This window comes from Ambystoma mexicanum, chromosome 1p (assembly GCF_040938575.1).
Source record: "Ambystoma mexicanum isolate Mex_15411 chromosome 1p, UKY_AmexF1_1, whole genome shotgun sequence".
In the NCBI taxonomy this organism is placed as follows: domain Eukaryota; kingdom Metazoa; phylum Chordata; class Amphibia; order Caudata; family Ambystomatidae; genus Ambystoma; species Ambystoma mexicanum.
In genome coordinates this window covers 1,432,990,510-1,433,004,968 of record NC_090921.1, presented here as the reverse complement: position 1 = coordinate 1,433,004,968, position 14,459 = coordinate 1,432,990,510, and the positions used below count along the sequence as shown (strand labels likewise).

General features: G+C 40.9%; 1 protein-coding gene across 6 annotated transcripts in view; it reads right to left on the bottom strand.

Moving 5' to 3' along the window:
• ZNF536 (zinc finger protein 536) overlaps positions 1-14,459 on the bottom strand; it is a 1,807,595-nt gene that overhangs the window by 816,631 nt on the left and 976,505 nt on the right. The window contains exon 7 of one of the 6 annotated variants that reach the window (XM_069607084.1): positions 2,297-4,318. The exons of the other annotated variants lie outside the window; for them this stretch is intronic. Within the exon in view, the coding sequence (XP_069463185.1) occupies positions 4,230-4,318 (89 nt within the window). The 3' untranslated portion in view covers positions 2,297-4,229. Of the gene's footprint in view, positions 1-2,296; positions 4,319-14,459 lie in introns of those variants that run through there. 6 annotated transcript variants of the gene reach the window in all.

Genomic DNA, 14,459 nt, shown 5'->3' with positions numbered 1-14,459 from the left:
TAGCATGTTCTGCTTGCCCTGTTTGTGCAGGCCAGACTGATTGGCCCAGTGTATGGCTTGCAGTCTGCAAATGCAGCAAATGTTCATGTTGTCTTATCTGTCCCACTTACCAAGCTCTTGTTGTCACAAGAAGTGTGCCCTATGGTTGTGTTTGGCTCCCCTATAATTTCAGCAGGGAGGTGTCGTTTCTTCTGAGCAATACGTCAGATGTTCATAACATTGCTATGGATAAAATAACAATAATACTTTTTGCAAAGGTTGTACTCTCGGCCAACACACAAATAGCTTACATAATGTGTTTGCCAAGTGTGATGCTTTTAGCCTGGAACATGACTAGTAGTAATTGCAACAAAATTCAAAGTCATAGTCACTAGTTGTAAATACTCCTTAGGCTATCTCATTGGGGTTAGACCGGACTTACCTTAGATTGCAAACAGCTCAGATTACCTTGGATGGACGTTCTGCAATTTGCTAACATGCCAGCATCATGTGGCAAAGGCAACTAAATGTCTCTTTCAAGCTCCTCAGGCACTGGCCTGCTTTAACAGACTACAGAAGGGGGAGTCTGTGTGTCTGTCCTAGAAGATTATTGGGCTAAAGGAGTAGGTTTGGCATGTGTTGGGGGAACATTTATGGGAGTCACATAGCAGCACACATATTCAATTTAAGGAAGGGGCCTTTTTACAGCTGCTGGTAAATTTCCTTATGGCCCCCTCCTACTAGTGTGTTCACCTTGACATCAGTGTAATGTCCAACTGTGGATGCATTGACTCCTCGCTGCTTTTGTGTCTTATTATACGTCAGTGCTCTAGAGAGGTTCTAGAGAGGATTAAGAGGAGATCTTGTGATCTGAGCAGGCTTGCCAAGTTCTCTGGTTAAGATATGTTAAATCGGGCCTGAATGTGATTGTTATTAGGATTTTAGGGGTGGGCCCTCCTAACTAACAGGGGCCAATGCCGCCATTGATACTGACGCGTTTCTGTTTGATAAAATATTAGCGGCTCGCCAAGTATTCTATTTGTTAGCAAGGTGACAACAGGCTCAAAGTAATGTCATGCCAGCCTTACATACACCCTGGAGTAGTTCCTTCTTGTTAAAATGAGTTTTAATGTTATGGCAAAGACCAGAGCTACATATCACTAGAACGGAGCCTCTGGCGATTGTTACTGCAATGGCAAGTTATTGGGAACAGCAGAGGCCACACTTTCTATTTTGCCTCTGGTATCTGGTGAAATGAAGGTATTGGCATAGTCCTCAAGATAGGATGGCATTTAGGCGGAGAAGGAGGAGTTCTGCTTTTCTTTCTCTTTTGCAGACAAAAAGTAAATATGTTGTGTATGCAGTATCCACACTCCTTGTGACTGCCATGAGCCTTCATGCTAGACTGTCATCTTCTTATGCAGAGCCGTACAGAAGGGCCTCCCTTCGGACTGCGGTAGGACTATATTCCTATGTCTTTTCGTGTTTTATGTGTGATGTCGCATATATTTGTATCACCTTCATTTTGAAATCATCCCAATGTAATCCTTTAAGTGGTTTATTTTCTCCATTGGGAATCATTTCATTTATCGGCCTGAGAGAAACGGACGAGCACGTGAAGGGTTAAAAGAGGTTAGTGGAAGTGTGTAGGTTCATTGGTCCACCACACAATTAATATAACATATTATTTACTAGAGCCATGGAAACTATCCATTCATTATTTTTTAATACACTTCTAGCACATATCAGCATGGGGTCTATTTGCATATTGGAAATGTCAGTCATGGTACCATTGAAGAAGATTAACATAATGTACATGGTTCTTCATGTATGAACATTTAAATTGGTGTATTTTGGTATTTTTGTGCAGATAGTTTGCTGCTAGGATTTTACACTTTATATGCCATATGCACTTTACATTCAGTTTTCCCTTTACATGTTGTGTATCAATTGTGATGTCATGAAATGCTGTGTCTGTGTTAAAAAATGTATTTATTATTGTAATGTTTCGCACTATGTCAAGGTTGTACAACGTTATGTCCATTATCCATTTTGTGTGCTATAGATTAAATTGTGTTTTAGGAATTAAGAGTTCGTGGATTGACTCTGTTTAAGAGCTTTATAATTGTCTCTGTACTTTTGACAACCAAGTAGGTGTTTAATTCTAAGGAGGTTTTGAAATTAGCAGTGTAAGCTATTCAGATACACAGAGAAATCGTGTGCTTGTTACATATCAGCAAACCTTTAATGGACAACGAATACCATACCACCTGTTATCCACTAAAGAGTGAAGAAACAATGAGTTCACACTGTGCAGTGTGGTTATTACAATTTTACATATTTTATTGACAGGAAAAAACAAATCTTGACAAAATGTTTCTCTCAATCACTAAATTAGTTTAAATATCCATACATTTTCAAAATGTTCATGACTCCCTCTGTTTCACTCCACCTCAGGTCCTTTTATCGCTGAAAAGTGTCTAATGTTTTACAAGGGACAGATGGTGCCAACTAAAAGGCCTTCTTTGTTTATACATTGGCAACCATTATTGCGCACTGGCTCGCCAAACCAATTTGGTTCATGGACGGTTACTGATGGGTGGTTATGGTTGAATTCGGAGCTGTAGCACTCCCATTATGCATTTGTCTATTTTGGAGTCTGCCAATCATTTATCAGGGTCACTACTCCATAAATGGCCATATCTGCGATTAAAACACGGATGGCAGAAATATTGGGTTAATCCTATCATCTTCTTTTATTCTGTGGCACACTATTATACATGACAGGTATCAAATCAAACGAAACATTGCACTAAACAAAGTGTGGGACCAAGTCTAAACTTTACTGGGACACAGAAAAAGATGTCTGAACAATGCAGGGTGGACATGCAATATAAAGCCACTGTCCAATCCCTACATTGATACAGTGAATTCATTTCATTCATGCCACCTTACATGTTTCTACTACTTCTTCACCAGCACCAGAACCCGTTTCTGAGGTCAACCGTGCACATCTCATCCGTCAGATGTCCAAATTGTCATGGCAAAGAAACATATTTGCAGGCTGCATCCTGCACAAAATGTGTCCCGTAAATTGAATGGCCGCAACCTTTGATGAGACTGTTCACAATTGTTGAGGGACCGTCGGTTTCCCAAGACACCTGAGGAAGCACAGATCATCATCTAGTACTGACAATACTAATTGGTCTGGTACTGTCTGCCCTTGTAAAACATTACACTTTCAACCTTCCCTGTGACACAGGAGCACTACAGATTTATGTAACCATTCAAAAAACACATTTAATACATACGTGATTACAACAGACCAGCACCCAGGTGAGGTTTGGCCTTATTTTGTGTACTTACAGAGCTGCTTGTTCTCTCAGTCATTTATCAGGAAGTACTAAGAACCAACCTCCTACCACTAAGTATTTTGTCACTTTATTGATGCTGTCTATGGCAAAATCAGAGAGGATTTGCCAAGCTTGACCATCCCACGTCATTGAAAACCAAAGTGTTGCGCTTGCCACGGCAGAAGGAAAAGTTATGAGATGCCACTAAGTAAGCATTTGGTTCACTCGCAACCCTGAAACTAACATTTGAAGTTGTTTCCTATAGGTGAGGGTGTTTTCACAGACTTCTCGGCTTGACTTGAAGCACATTCCTCAATGGAGAAAAAAGTCATCTTGGCAAACGACAAATGCTGAAGAGCAATATTCCTGCATGATGCTGGCAAAGACTGGCACCTGATCACATCTGAGACATCCACACCACCATTTTACAGCCATAAAAGCACATACTGAAACATCTTACTTTGCTGGAATAATATAGACGTGAAGGAACACTGAGAAACTCCGTATTAAACAATCTGAGTAATGTCCTCAGAGCACATGGGAAGGCGTTTAATCATTTGCATGGAATTTGCATGCCGCACAGGGGCACAAAGGTTCCGCTGAACAATGTAAGAGTTTGCATCTTGAATGCAGTCTAGTAAGGCATTTCAGGACAAAAGAACTACTTAGCGTCTTGTCTACATTCAGGTGACCATTGTGAAGTCATTAATGTTCTTTTTGTCTTGAAGATCCAGGAGATCCAGGAGCATGTGCAGCTCGTATATAACTCTTGGAAGGCTGATCAAAGCAGTATAATATCTTGTTGATATGTACATCTGTGATGATGACTTTGTCAGTAGTGCATTTCTCTGTTTCCTCCTGGTCATGTAGATAAATCTCTGCTCTAGGACAGCAGGTTCATTCTGAATGGACTGTGAAGCCGACGGCAGATGAAGGGAATGAATGAGTTGCTTGGACATCATCGTCTTCAATTATAGATTTTAAATCTGTGAAGAATCGTGACAAAGGAGGAGAGAGACATCACTTTGCTGTGAAATTGGTCAAATTTTTCTCTGGGCATCAGATTGACAAACGGTCATAAGAAAAACAATATGACAAAACTAATTAGCATATTTATATTCTGAACTCCTGCTTACCTTCAGTCTGAAAGGGTGACACCTAGATAAGATTCCATCAGATTTTATTTTAGTTCCCATAACTAATGCGAACATTATGGAAAAACTACATGGGTTTCCAGTCTAATACCCACGTTCACACTTGACTCAACTCAATGAAACTTTTGACACCTCTTGCCAATGCACATTCTATCGAACCTATGTACTGTTTGTGGCTAAAGAATATGCATAGGTTGGGGTCCAAACACTGAGTCCAGTGATAAAACTCCAATGTCATATCCAACTGTCAATAACTGTAACCTTCGTTCATTGACCAACATAAAATTCCGAATTATGAAGATGTGACCCATTGTCAGAGTGACAGATTTCAGGAAGATTTGTTTGTTGAAGGGGTAGGTGGGCAATGTTAAAGGCCCAGCCCACATTTGGTTTAATCTCTACTATTGGTTTTGAGAGTTTGGGCTAGAAGAGGCAGTTTTCAAATCTCCAAAGCTTGCCTAACCCCATAATCAATATCTCTGAAATCACATGTTGATCATGTGGCAAGACCAGCTCTCTTTTCCTAAACTTTCAAAAGGTTTCACGTGTTTTGGGGTTAGGAAATTAATTTAATACTACTAATATACTCAATAGGGGGACAAATCAAAATTAAGATTCATTGATGTATACAGTTATAGACTCTGGGGGAAATGTATGTCTCATACACTTAAGTGTTATAAGCAGTAGATACCCATAGGCATTGAAATCAGAGTACAAACATCTCTTTAAATGCTAAGAGTTTGATTCACAAAGCCTATTCTAGGTGTAAGTCTAATTTAGGCCTAGAAAAAGATGCGACTTATCGATGGGTCTTCCTCATGACACATAAAGAGGAGTATGCTAAAAGGCTGAGTGTAGAGTGAATGAACATCTCAGCATAAGTTAATTCAAGTTGCAAATGTATTACTCACAGATTGCCTGCAACAGCTGCTCACTAAAAACAACTCAAGCTGCCAAATCTGCTTTAGCGTACCATACACTTAGAACAATAGTTCATGGTGCAAGTTTGGTGTGAGAAGCGTGAAAGTGAAATGTAGGTTTGGGGATGAGTGGGATGTATTGGGCAAGTGGATATGTGTGTGAGGTAAATGCTTTAGTGTGAGAACATGTTTTTGGCCTCTTTTTAACTGTTAATTTCACCTGGGACTTTGCCTGCAAAATATCCATGACTGGATGCTTTCATGATGGTTTACAGGCATAAATGTGAAGTGTAATCAATGCTTGCTGACTGCCATAGGCTCACAATGGAGTATAGTGATTTTATTATTTTGAGCCATAATGTGTGCCACCCACAGACAAAACTTAGTGCCGGGTAATCTACAGATGAAAGTGGTATTCTTAGTGGCTTAGGGCATACAACTGTAGTCATGTTCATTTTAAGATACTGCAAATGCTGTTGGTGATTGTCAGAGCCGATATTTGAAGATGAGTGGTATTCCAAAAGTCGGAATGTGTTTCTGAGTTGAATACAAACTTGGATTTCAACTCAGACCTATAATAAGGGCACATACAATTCAGGACATTTCTGCAACTAATGGCCAGGAAATCCATGCATAACACCTCCAAATATCACCAATACTTTGGTGGTATCAGTTGAGGAAATGCATTGTGTGCTTAAGATATAAGCATTTGGGCAATGTTTGGCAAAATTATAAGTGACTGTTCTCATCAGACTTAGTCTAACCCAATGGGTAGTAGGGCAACAGCCGAAGGACCAGGTGGCAGGTCAGTGAGTGCTTCGTTTTATTTGAGCCTTTCTTATGACATAGTGCACTAAAGAGCTGACAGTTTTAAATTAAGATCATGGGATAATGTGTGTAATGTGCAGCATTCAGAACATTTTCTCGTTAACTTATGCGCTCTAAGGAACAAAACAAGCATGTGAAAAACCAAAACCTGTGATCCGCCAACATGAGCCCCTCTTTGAGGTGACTGGCACTATTATTTTCTTGGTTCCCACCCACTATAATCCTAAAGATAATTCTGTGTTTATGCTAGATCTATAGCTACAAACAACAAAGCATGGTTAAGGTTCAAAGAAAATCTCATTCACAGCTTAAGGGCAAATATTTCCTCAGCGTTAAATATGCACCTTTATACCTGAAATTTGGTGTGCTTCAATTGTACATTTTGTATGTAATAATAAGAATAATAACATTAATATTAATAATAATAATACTAATAATCTTTATAATACAAAACATTATTATAATCACCATCATGATAATAATAATCATATAAAAGTACAAGAAAACCACACAAAATGATTAATGAAATAAAAATATAGTTGCTTTATTTAAGTTATGGTAACTTTAAAATCAAGCACAAATTAAACGATTATAAGAAAATTGTAATCATGCATTAACTGCTTAGAATATAAAACCTATTGTAGGATAAATACAAATAAGACTATGGCCAGATACTTTAATGAACTGTAAATCAATAAAAACATTATTAAAATATCAATTAAATCAAGCATTAATACATGTCCATTCTTTTTTAGAAGAATGACATTTTCAAGTACTGGACCTAAGAAACAAGACAAAATGAAAAATAAAGCAATGCTTATATAATAATTAAATAAATGCTAAATAAAAATAACTTTATTTATCAAATAGTCAACTTGTACAGCCGCCATGAACTATTACATTCCAAGTGAACCGATCCAGCAATCAATAATCCCTATCTATTTAGGAAGTATTATACCATATACTCCAGATAGCCTAGAGGAATCCATCCAGTTTAACTTTAAATATCTCCTTTTGAGAAACGTCACATCTCCTTTCTTTCTGCCACCAGCACCTCCTCTCCTCTTGCCTGAAATATATTCAATGGCTTAACCTGGTCTGTCTCCATTTCTTTTTTCTAGTCCCATATTATTTATTTTAATCTCCAAATGTTCTGTATATTCGATGTTTAATATCTCTTCTGTTGCCCCTGAACAATTGCATCTCTCTCAACGTAGTGATCCTCCAACCACAAATCTAGAAGCATGGAATTTTCTTCAACCTGGAAGATCTCTTCTCCTTGAGTCTTATTGTATTAGTTTCTTTAGCCTACAATATCTTATCTCCATTGCCGCAGACCTTCTCTCCACCTGACACCTTATCCCGAAACATATCCTCTCTATCCGGAACAATGGGGGTCATTACGAGATGGGCGGTAAGGGATTACCGGCACCGGTAAGGAGACCAGTGCCGGTAATCCCTTACTGCCCAATTCCAAGGTCCCTTAGCGGGAACCGTAAGGAATGTGTGGTCTGACCTCACCTCCTTACGGGTCTCACTAAGGGACCAGGGTGTTAATAACGGGCTTGCCATTCGCGAGCCCGTTATTAGCACCCTACCCATTCCCATTGAGCCCTATCGGGGTTCAAATGGGAATGGGGAATGGTTTGTTCAAGGGGGACTTACCAATCCCTCCAGGGTCGGAATGCACTGGTAAGTCCCCATTGAACAAGACCAGACTCGGACATGGTATGGGAGGAAGCCATGGTGCTTACAGCACCATGGCTACCGCCCATCTCGTAATGACCCCCTATGTCTTCTTCTTAGGACTGACATATCTTTGCTTCAAAAGTATGAACTTTTTCCTCATCCAGTCAGGACATTTAATCTACCACAAAAGTGTGTGTCTTCCTTACCTCCGCATTATATCCTTACAGTCAAATAATCTGCTGTTTCTTATATGGGATCATCACATCCTCTTATACATGGTACACCTTCTAACCACTGTAAGTTCCAAAACTCAAATTAACAACAAAACAAATATCTTTATCCTTAGAATATGGCTAGCTTCACTCTTCTTATAACCATCTTAAACTTATCCTCTCCTTTACATGGCACTGCTCAGAATCCTCTGGGCTCCACACACCATCCAAATCAACCAATAGGCAGATAACTCTCAGCTCTACCTCAAATATCCTCCATCGAAGATATCCACTGGCTCAGGACTTGGCTCACACTGATCCAGTTCCAGATCATATGTTCCTACCTAAAGCTCAACTCCTCCAGTACTGACTTCCCACTGCTGACCAGCAACACCGAGCACCCTGACATCCAGATCTAGCTCTCTGTTATGAACCTCAAGGGCTTCACACAACAGATGACCATCTCCACCATTTTCACTCGGGTTGTAAATCGGCAGATACCACTCCTTAAAGGAGCACACATAAAGGAAGACACAAAAAAGTTGGTATCAACTTTCTCTCTTGCGAAACATCAAACCCTTCATGCAACAAACAACTTCAGATCTGCTGTCCAAGCCTTGGTCTACTCCCACCAGGATGGTGGCAGTACTCTCCTGGAAGGCCTTCCGGCAACCACCCTGGCACCACTAAGATGTGTCCTACATGCTGCCACATGACACATCAAAGGACTCTACAAATGTAATCACATCATCCTGACCCGCCTCAAACGGCACTCGCTCCCACTGCAAACATGTGCCACCTTCAAGTCCTGCTGCATCATCAACAACACTGTCACCACACTCATGTCCAAAGGATCCTTTGCTGAGAAGGTCACCTGGTCCAGAGGCCTATGATCCACGAGAAGTCAGAACATGTAAACACTTGAACTCCACCAGTACTGGAAGGTATGCACCACGAGACAAGCCTTCTCTATTTATACCCCCAGACACTGGACGCTCCTCCCATCAACCACAGACTCTGCACGTCTACTTTTCAGGAAGGATCTTAAAACCCTCTGCTTCAGGAAATGGCTCCTCCTTAACACCTAGGTCCACACTCTGTCCACACTTCATCTAACCTCATACTGGGCAACCTGTTCCCCCGTTGTGTCTTCCTCTGTTTTTTGGAAGATCTGTTGCTGCCTAATTTCCCGCTATCTCCCTCAGAATCGTTAGCTCCCCATGTCTTTTCCATTGATACCTTGCAATTTGCTTCCCTTCAAAGTGTTCTTTCCTGTATGACTTGTAGAGTGTTCTGTTGCATGTCTAAGCTAGAACTGCTTTCCATAACCGTCATGATAATAATAATAATGATGAAAATAATAATAATAATAATAATAATAATAATAATAATAATAATAATAATAATAATAATAATAATATTAATAACCATACCCTACCCTTTCCTCCTATTCTATTCACATACAATCACACTAGTGCAGTGTTTTAAGGTTGTCATCCACACCCAAAACTTGCTAGGCTCTCAGCTGTGTGTTTTTATCGTACACAATGTTTATATGTTCCTTCTAAAAAACAATAAATATTTCACCCTTTCATGTTGATAACATGTTTACATTATTACGTTTATGTATCAGAGAAACATGTCACATTATCACCATTTCAGAGTGGTTGTGAACTCAGAGCGAGTGTTCCAATACACTAAAGTAATGGATGTACCTAAAGATGGCCATATCTTGGTTGCCAAATGGGGAATGCCGTTCGAAATGTACATATTTTTGGTACTTTCAACAATTTCCCCTTTGACCATTTGGAATTCTACACGGGTCTAAACAGAGGGTGACTGGTACAGGAGAGCTTATGGGAGGAAATACAGAGATGATACAGGGCAAGATGTGTAACTGAGTATCTACTTACAAACCTTCAGGTATATTTAGTGCCTTCAACTTTCTTTAAGATCATCTAATACCATTCTAAACCACTATCAGTACACAGTACCAATACTGTCTGGTGTACACATGCATCAATGGCCTGGCACCAAGTTACCTAATGAATACACTGAAATGGTACCACCCGACTCGGGTTCTAAGGTCGGAAGACACATTCCTGCTGACTATTCCTATGTCTCAATGTGTCTGTGGGAGGACTTCTTATCATGCCTGAGTTGGGTATCCGTCACACTCCAGTAATCCCCTCCATTTGCCAATCCCTTCACTGCCTCCTCTGGTAAATCTCTGTGTACATTTAATTAAATGTTGGAGCCTGCACCAGAGTGCTCTATTGTGTGGTAGGTGACTGCGACCCATATTAGTGGTCGTGAGCCAATGAGAGGATCTCCAGTAGGGGCGAAGGTCACCGAGTACACAGTGGTAAGGGCTCAAATGCCATTAGAGCCTGTGCAGCAGGGGAAAAAAAAAACGGGCAGTCTCACCTGGAGCTTACTGTCACACAGCTGTCCGTATCTCCTTGACAGGGCACAGACTGTACACATCACAAAGAAAACCTTGAAATGCAGCCTTCACAGCTGCTAGAGCCTCCATGCCAAGCTTGCTGATTGGGTAGAAAGCCACTAGCTATAAGAATGACAAATGTGACGCATATCATCCAGCCTTCTACTGTGGTTTGGGCCTGTACCCTACACTTTGTGATTGTCTACAAAGATAAACACGTATTCTAGTGTGCTTTTGTGCAACCTCCTGACACGCTCAATTTGGCGCACTATGTTTAAATGCCCTCCTGCTCACTCCCGAGCAGAGTTCGAATCTCACTTTTTTTCATCAATATTTTAACTACAGTTACACCTTAACATATATGTTTCCAAGTACCACCAATGTTGGTTGCAAAATGCCAAATGAGGGCTTCGGGGAAGGTAGCGACATGGTTTCATTGCTTGAACAATGCCTTCATTAAAAGCATTTTACTTGCTCTAGAAAAATCATCATTTATGATTACTTGATGATTGTTCGCGTCACTCTAAAGCATCACTCTTGCCCTCAACCCTTTTGAACAGAAGAGAACATGGGCCCAAACTCTTTCCGCGTTGGCAAACCTTGGGTACCAGCTGTAGCAGTACTTCGATGTTAAGTGCCACTGAAAACTGCTTAGAAAGGCAACAAGTCCTTTATACTTTTGACAACTGTTATTACAAGAAAATTCCGTTTTTGTGATTAGCGCTTCCACTGGTTGACAAGATGTAATTTCACCTGAGCGAAAGGGAAAAAATGGTGGAGCAATTTACACGTGACATGGAGCAAAGTGATGAGTTCACCCATTGTGCTGAAGACCTGTCCTTAAAATAGTTTGATCAGCAAATCTTTTGTTGGATATTTATGAACCAGAAACTCTTCAAAAGCAGCTTGGTGTGATGAACGAGGCCGTGTTGATGTGTTGAAGGCTCCAATAGACGACACATTTAGTTCCCTCTGTCTTGTCGCAAAGTTAGAACTTCTTCCCTCTGTCCATGTTCAGACACTCTCCACTGGTCTGTACGGGGTGGCATGTTTCCCTTGGCTAGTAGCTGAATGCCCCCCATAGTGTAAAGGCACCATGAAGTCAAGAAAGTTCCCACAATACACGATTTGTGTTCATTTTCATACCTGAAATTGTAGGCCTCTATTTGTTTGTTGCCATATCAGCTTCCAAATTATTTTGGCCCCACTTTCTGCAATGAAGGTATGCAATATTAATTTTAACAATCCAAATTGTGATGTAGCCAGCTCCTCCGGGTGGATAATAGAGGAGGGGTATATGGGTTTGCTGAGTTTATGTAGCATATCCCATTCTCTGGGGGTACAACACATGCTTTCGTAAATGACACAGAAGGACTGTTTATTTTTGATATGTTACAATGTTATTGGGTAGATAGTCACAGCTTTTGCAGCCCAAAATGCTTGAATTTGAACGGCATTCCATTGGCAATAAGAAAACTGCATATGTTCATATTTAGGGTCTGAGTGATGGAATATTTGCCCAGTACAAAGTGAATTTGCCCTACTGAAAAGTGACTTTGCACTGCCTTGCACAGACCCTGATTCATGGAGTTTGGGCAAAGCCAGCGCATAGCCACTTTTCAGCAGTGCAAATTCACTTTGAACGGGGCAAATGTTCCATCAATCGGGCCCTTAATGTGGTTAGCGGTGCTGTTCTGAGTGTGCAGACTCAGAAGTTGTTTGAACTAAAAGGGTAACTTATGGTGTGGAGATGAATTAGTAAGATTGCACCAACTCTGTCTGATTTGGAGTTCTTGTTTTCACTTTTATTGAGGCAAAATACATAAAAAACATTGTACCCATTGGCAGGCAATCGTTTTTGCACTAGGTCAACGAACAAAGATGCAGCGGGATTTCACAATGGAATCCGTCCATTTCCATCTCGGCTGTGAAAGTGTCACTTGGCAGTTTCAGTCCCAAGCAGTGCTCCATTAGAGCATCGGGTAGTAATGGCAGTGACGAGATTTGGTTTGAAACCCTGTTATACCTTGGCGCTGGGAGTGGTATATACCAATACGTATTTTAGTACTTCATATTTAGTCTCTAATGATAAGGGACTCCATTGTGTGCTTGTGATACGTTGAATTTAATATTCAGTAGGTTCAATTTGACACATAATTGCTGTTTTGTTGGCGGACATCTCTAGTGCAGTTAGGTATATGCTATATGCCGTTTGCATTTGTTAGAGTGCCCCACGAGTGCCTCTCTTGTTGGCTCTCTTCTTGAACGGGCCTCTTCTAGGGGTTCCTGGAAACGTAGCCTCTTGGTGTTTGGTGGGGCCTTGTTCCCTTTTTTGTAACGTTTGATTTCGTCTAAAGAATTGTACCCTTTTTCCAGCCTGTTGTGTCGCTGCTTGAGGCTTCACTGGTAGTCCCTTTAGTGTGCGTTGTACCTTTTCACGTAGCTTTGTTGCCACCATCAATTTCTGAGCTCGCTGGTGAGCTTTTTGGGGTGCTTTCACGAGAGTTAGTTCTATATTTATCGTTACATTTCAGCAGGAAAGCGTATGCACGGTTGTCTCTGTAGTCCCTTTTGTCTCGTGCAAACCTGAGGCATTTTCTGAGTTTGACTTCATCCTGGTGATTTTTTAGAATTTCATACATGATTTTGTAGTTGTGTTCTTTGGTGCTGGTAGGTGCATTGATGGATTCTATTCAAGCCTTTGGTTTCTCTTTCTGCATGTTCTATTACGAATTTCAATATGGTTTGTGATCCCTGTGTTAAGTTTTTCTCCCATTGGGTGGCCAGGTCTGCGTCCTCAGGGTTGTTCAAGTCCGGAAAGATTATGATCCTGAGGCCGCAAGGAATCTTTATCTGCTCCAGATATGTTTGAAGTGTAAACATTTTCCAAAATGTGTTAATTTCCTTAGTGCAACAGCGTACCAGTTTTATGAATTTTTGTCGCAGGTTCTCCGGTTCGTTCGGTTTTGGTGGGAGGGCATGGTCCGTAGTTCCTTGGCAGTGACAAGCAGTGTGGAGCTGTGGGATAGCTACCGATTTCTGTGGAGACAAAATTGCAGAGCCTTTCCTCAAGTATACACTATGTCCAACCAGAACCCGCCCAACTAAGCCAGTCCACGCTTAATCACATAGACCTCACTGCACCAGACTGATGCAGCTGAACTAAACATTCTTGAACTTCCTGCACTAGTAGGCAGGGTGTTTTAGGCGAGTGTGGTGTAACATGTGCAGTTGGTGTTGGAAATGTGTTTGGTAAGGAGAAGAAAGAGGTTGCTAGGCCGGGTGAGATATAGGTAGAACATTGAAATAGAACTTGGTTGAGCGAGAAGTAGTAGGGTAGGTTGGGTATTTATTAAAAATCACAGTGTTTGTTTGAGGTAGGAAACTATGTTTTGTGGCTGTAACTGAATATGGAGCACATGTACCATGACACGTTGTGAATTCTGAGGAGAACATCCCAATTGCCATTTTGCATGACATGCACACACGTGGCATTTGTTGTCAGTGACTAGTAGGGTGGAGAAAATCCAAGAGTTAGTTTGGTACCGAAGATTAGATTAGTGGCTATAACTGAGCGCGCAGCGGAATTGTGAGTTGGTCGGAGTGGTTTGGGAGAGTTCAGGTGAGTTTGCACAAGATTTGTGTGTGTCGACTTGTTTTACAAGACCCCATGAGTCTGCTGAATCCTCAATGTGAGAATCCATTTGGCTTGCGAGTTTGGTAAGGCATATGTTCTCTGATCACTGCACCCAACACCAAGGTGGGTGTCAAGAGACCTGGCGAGGGTACCTCTAAACACTGGTCAAATGAGCCCCATACAAGGCTGATATTGTGATATGATGTATTATGATATGATGTGGCATTTATAACGCACCTGT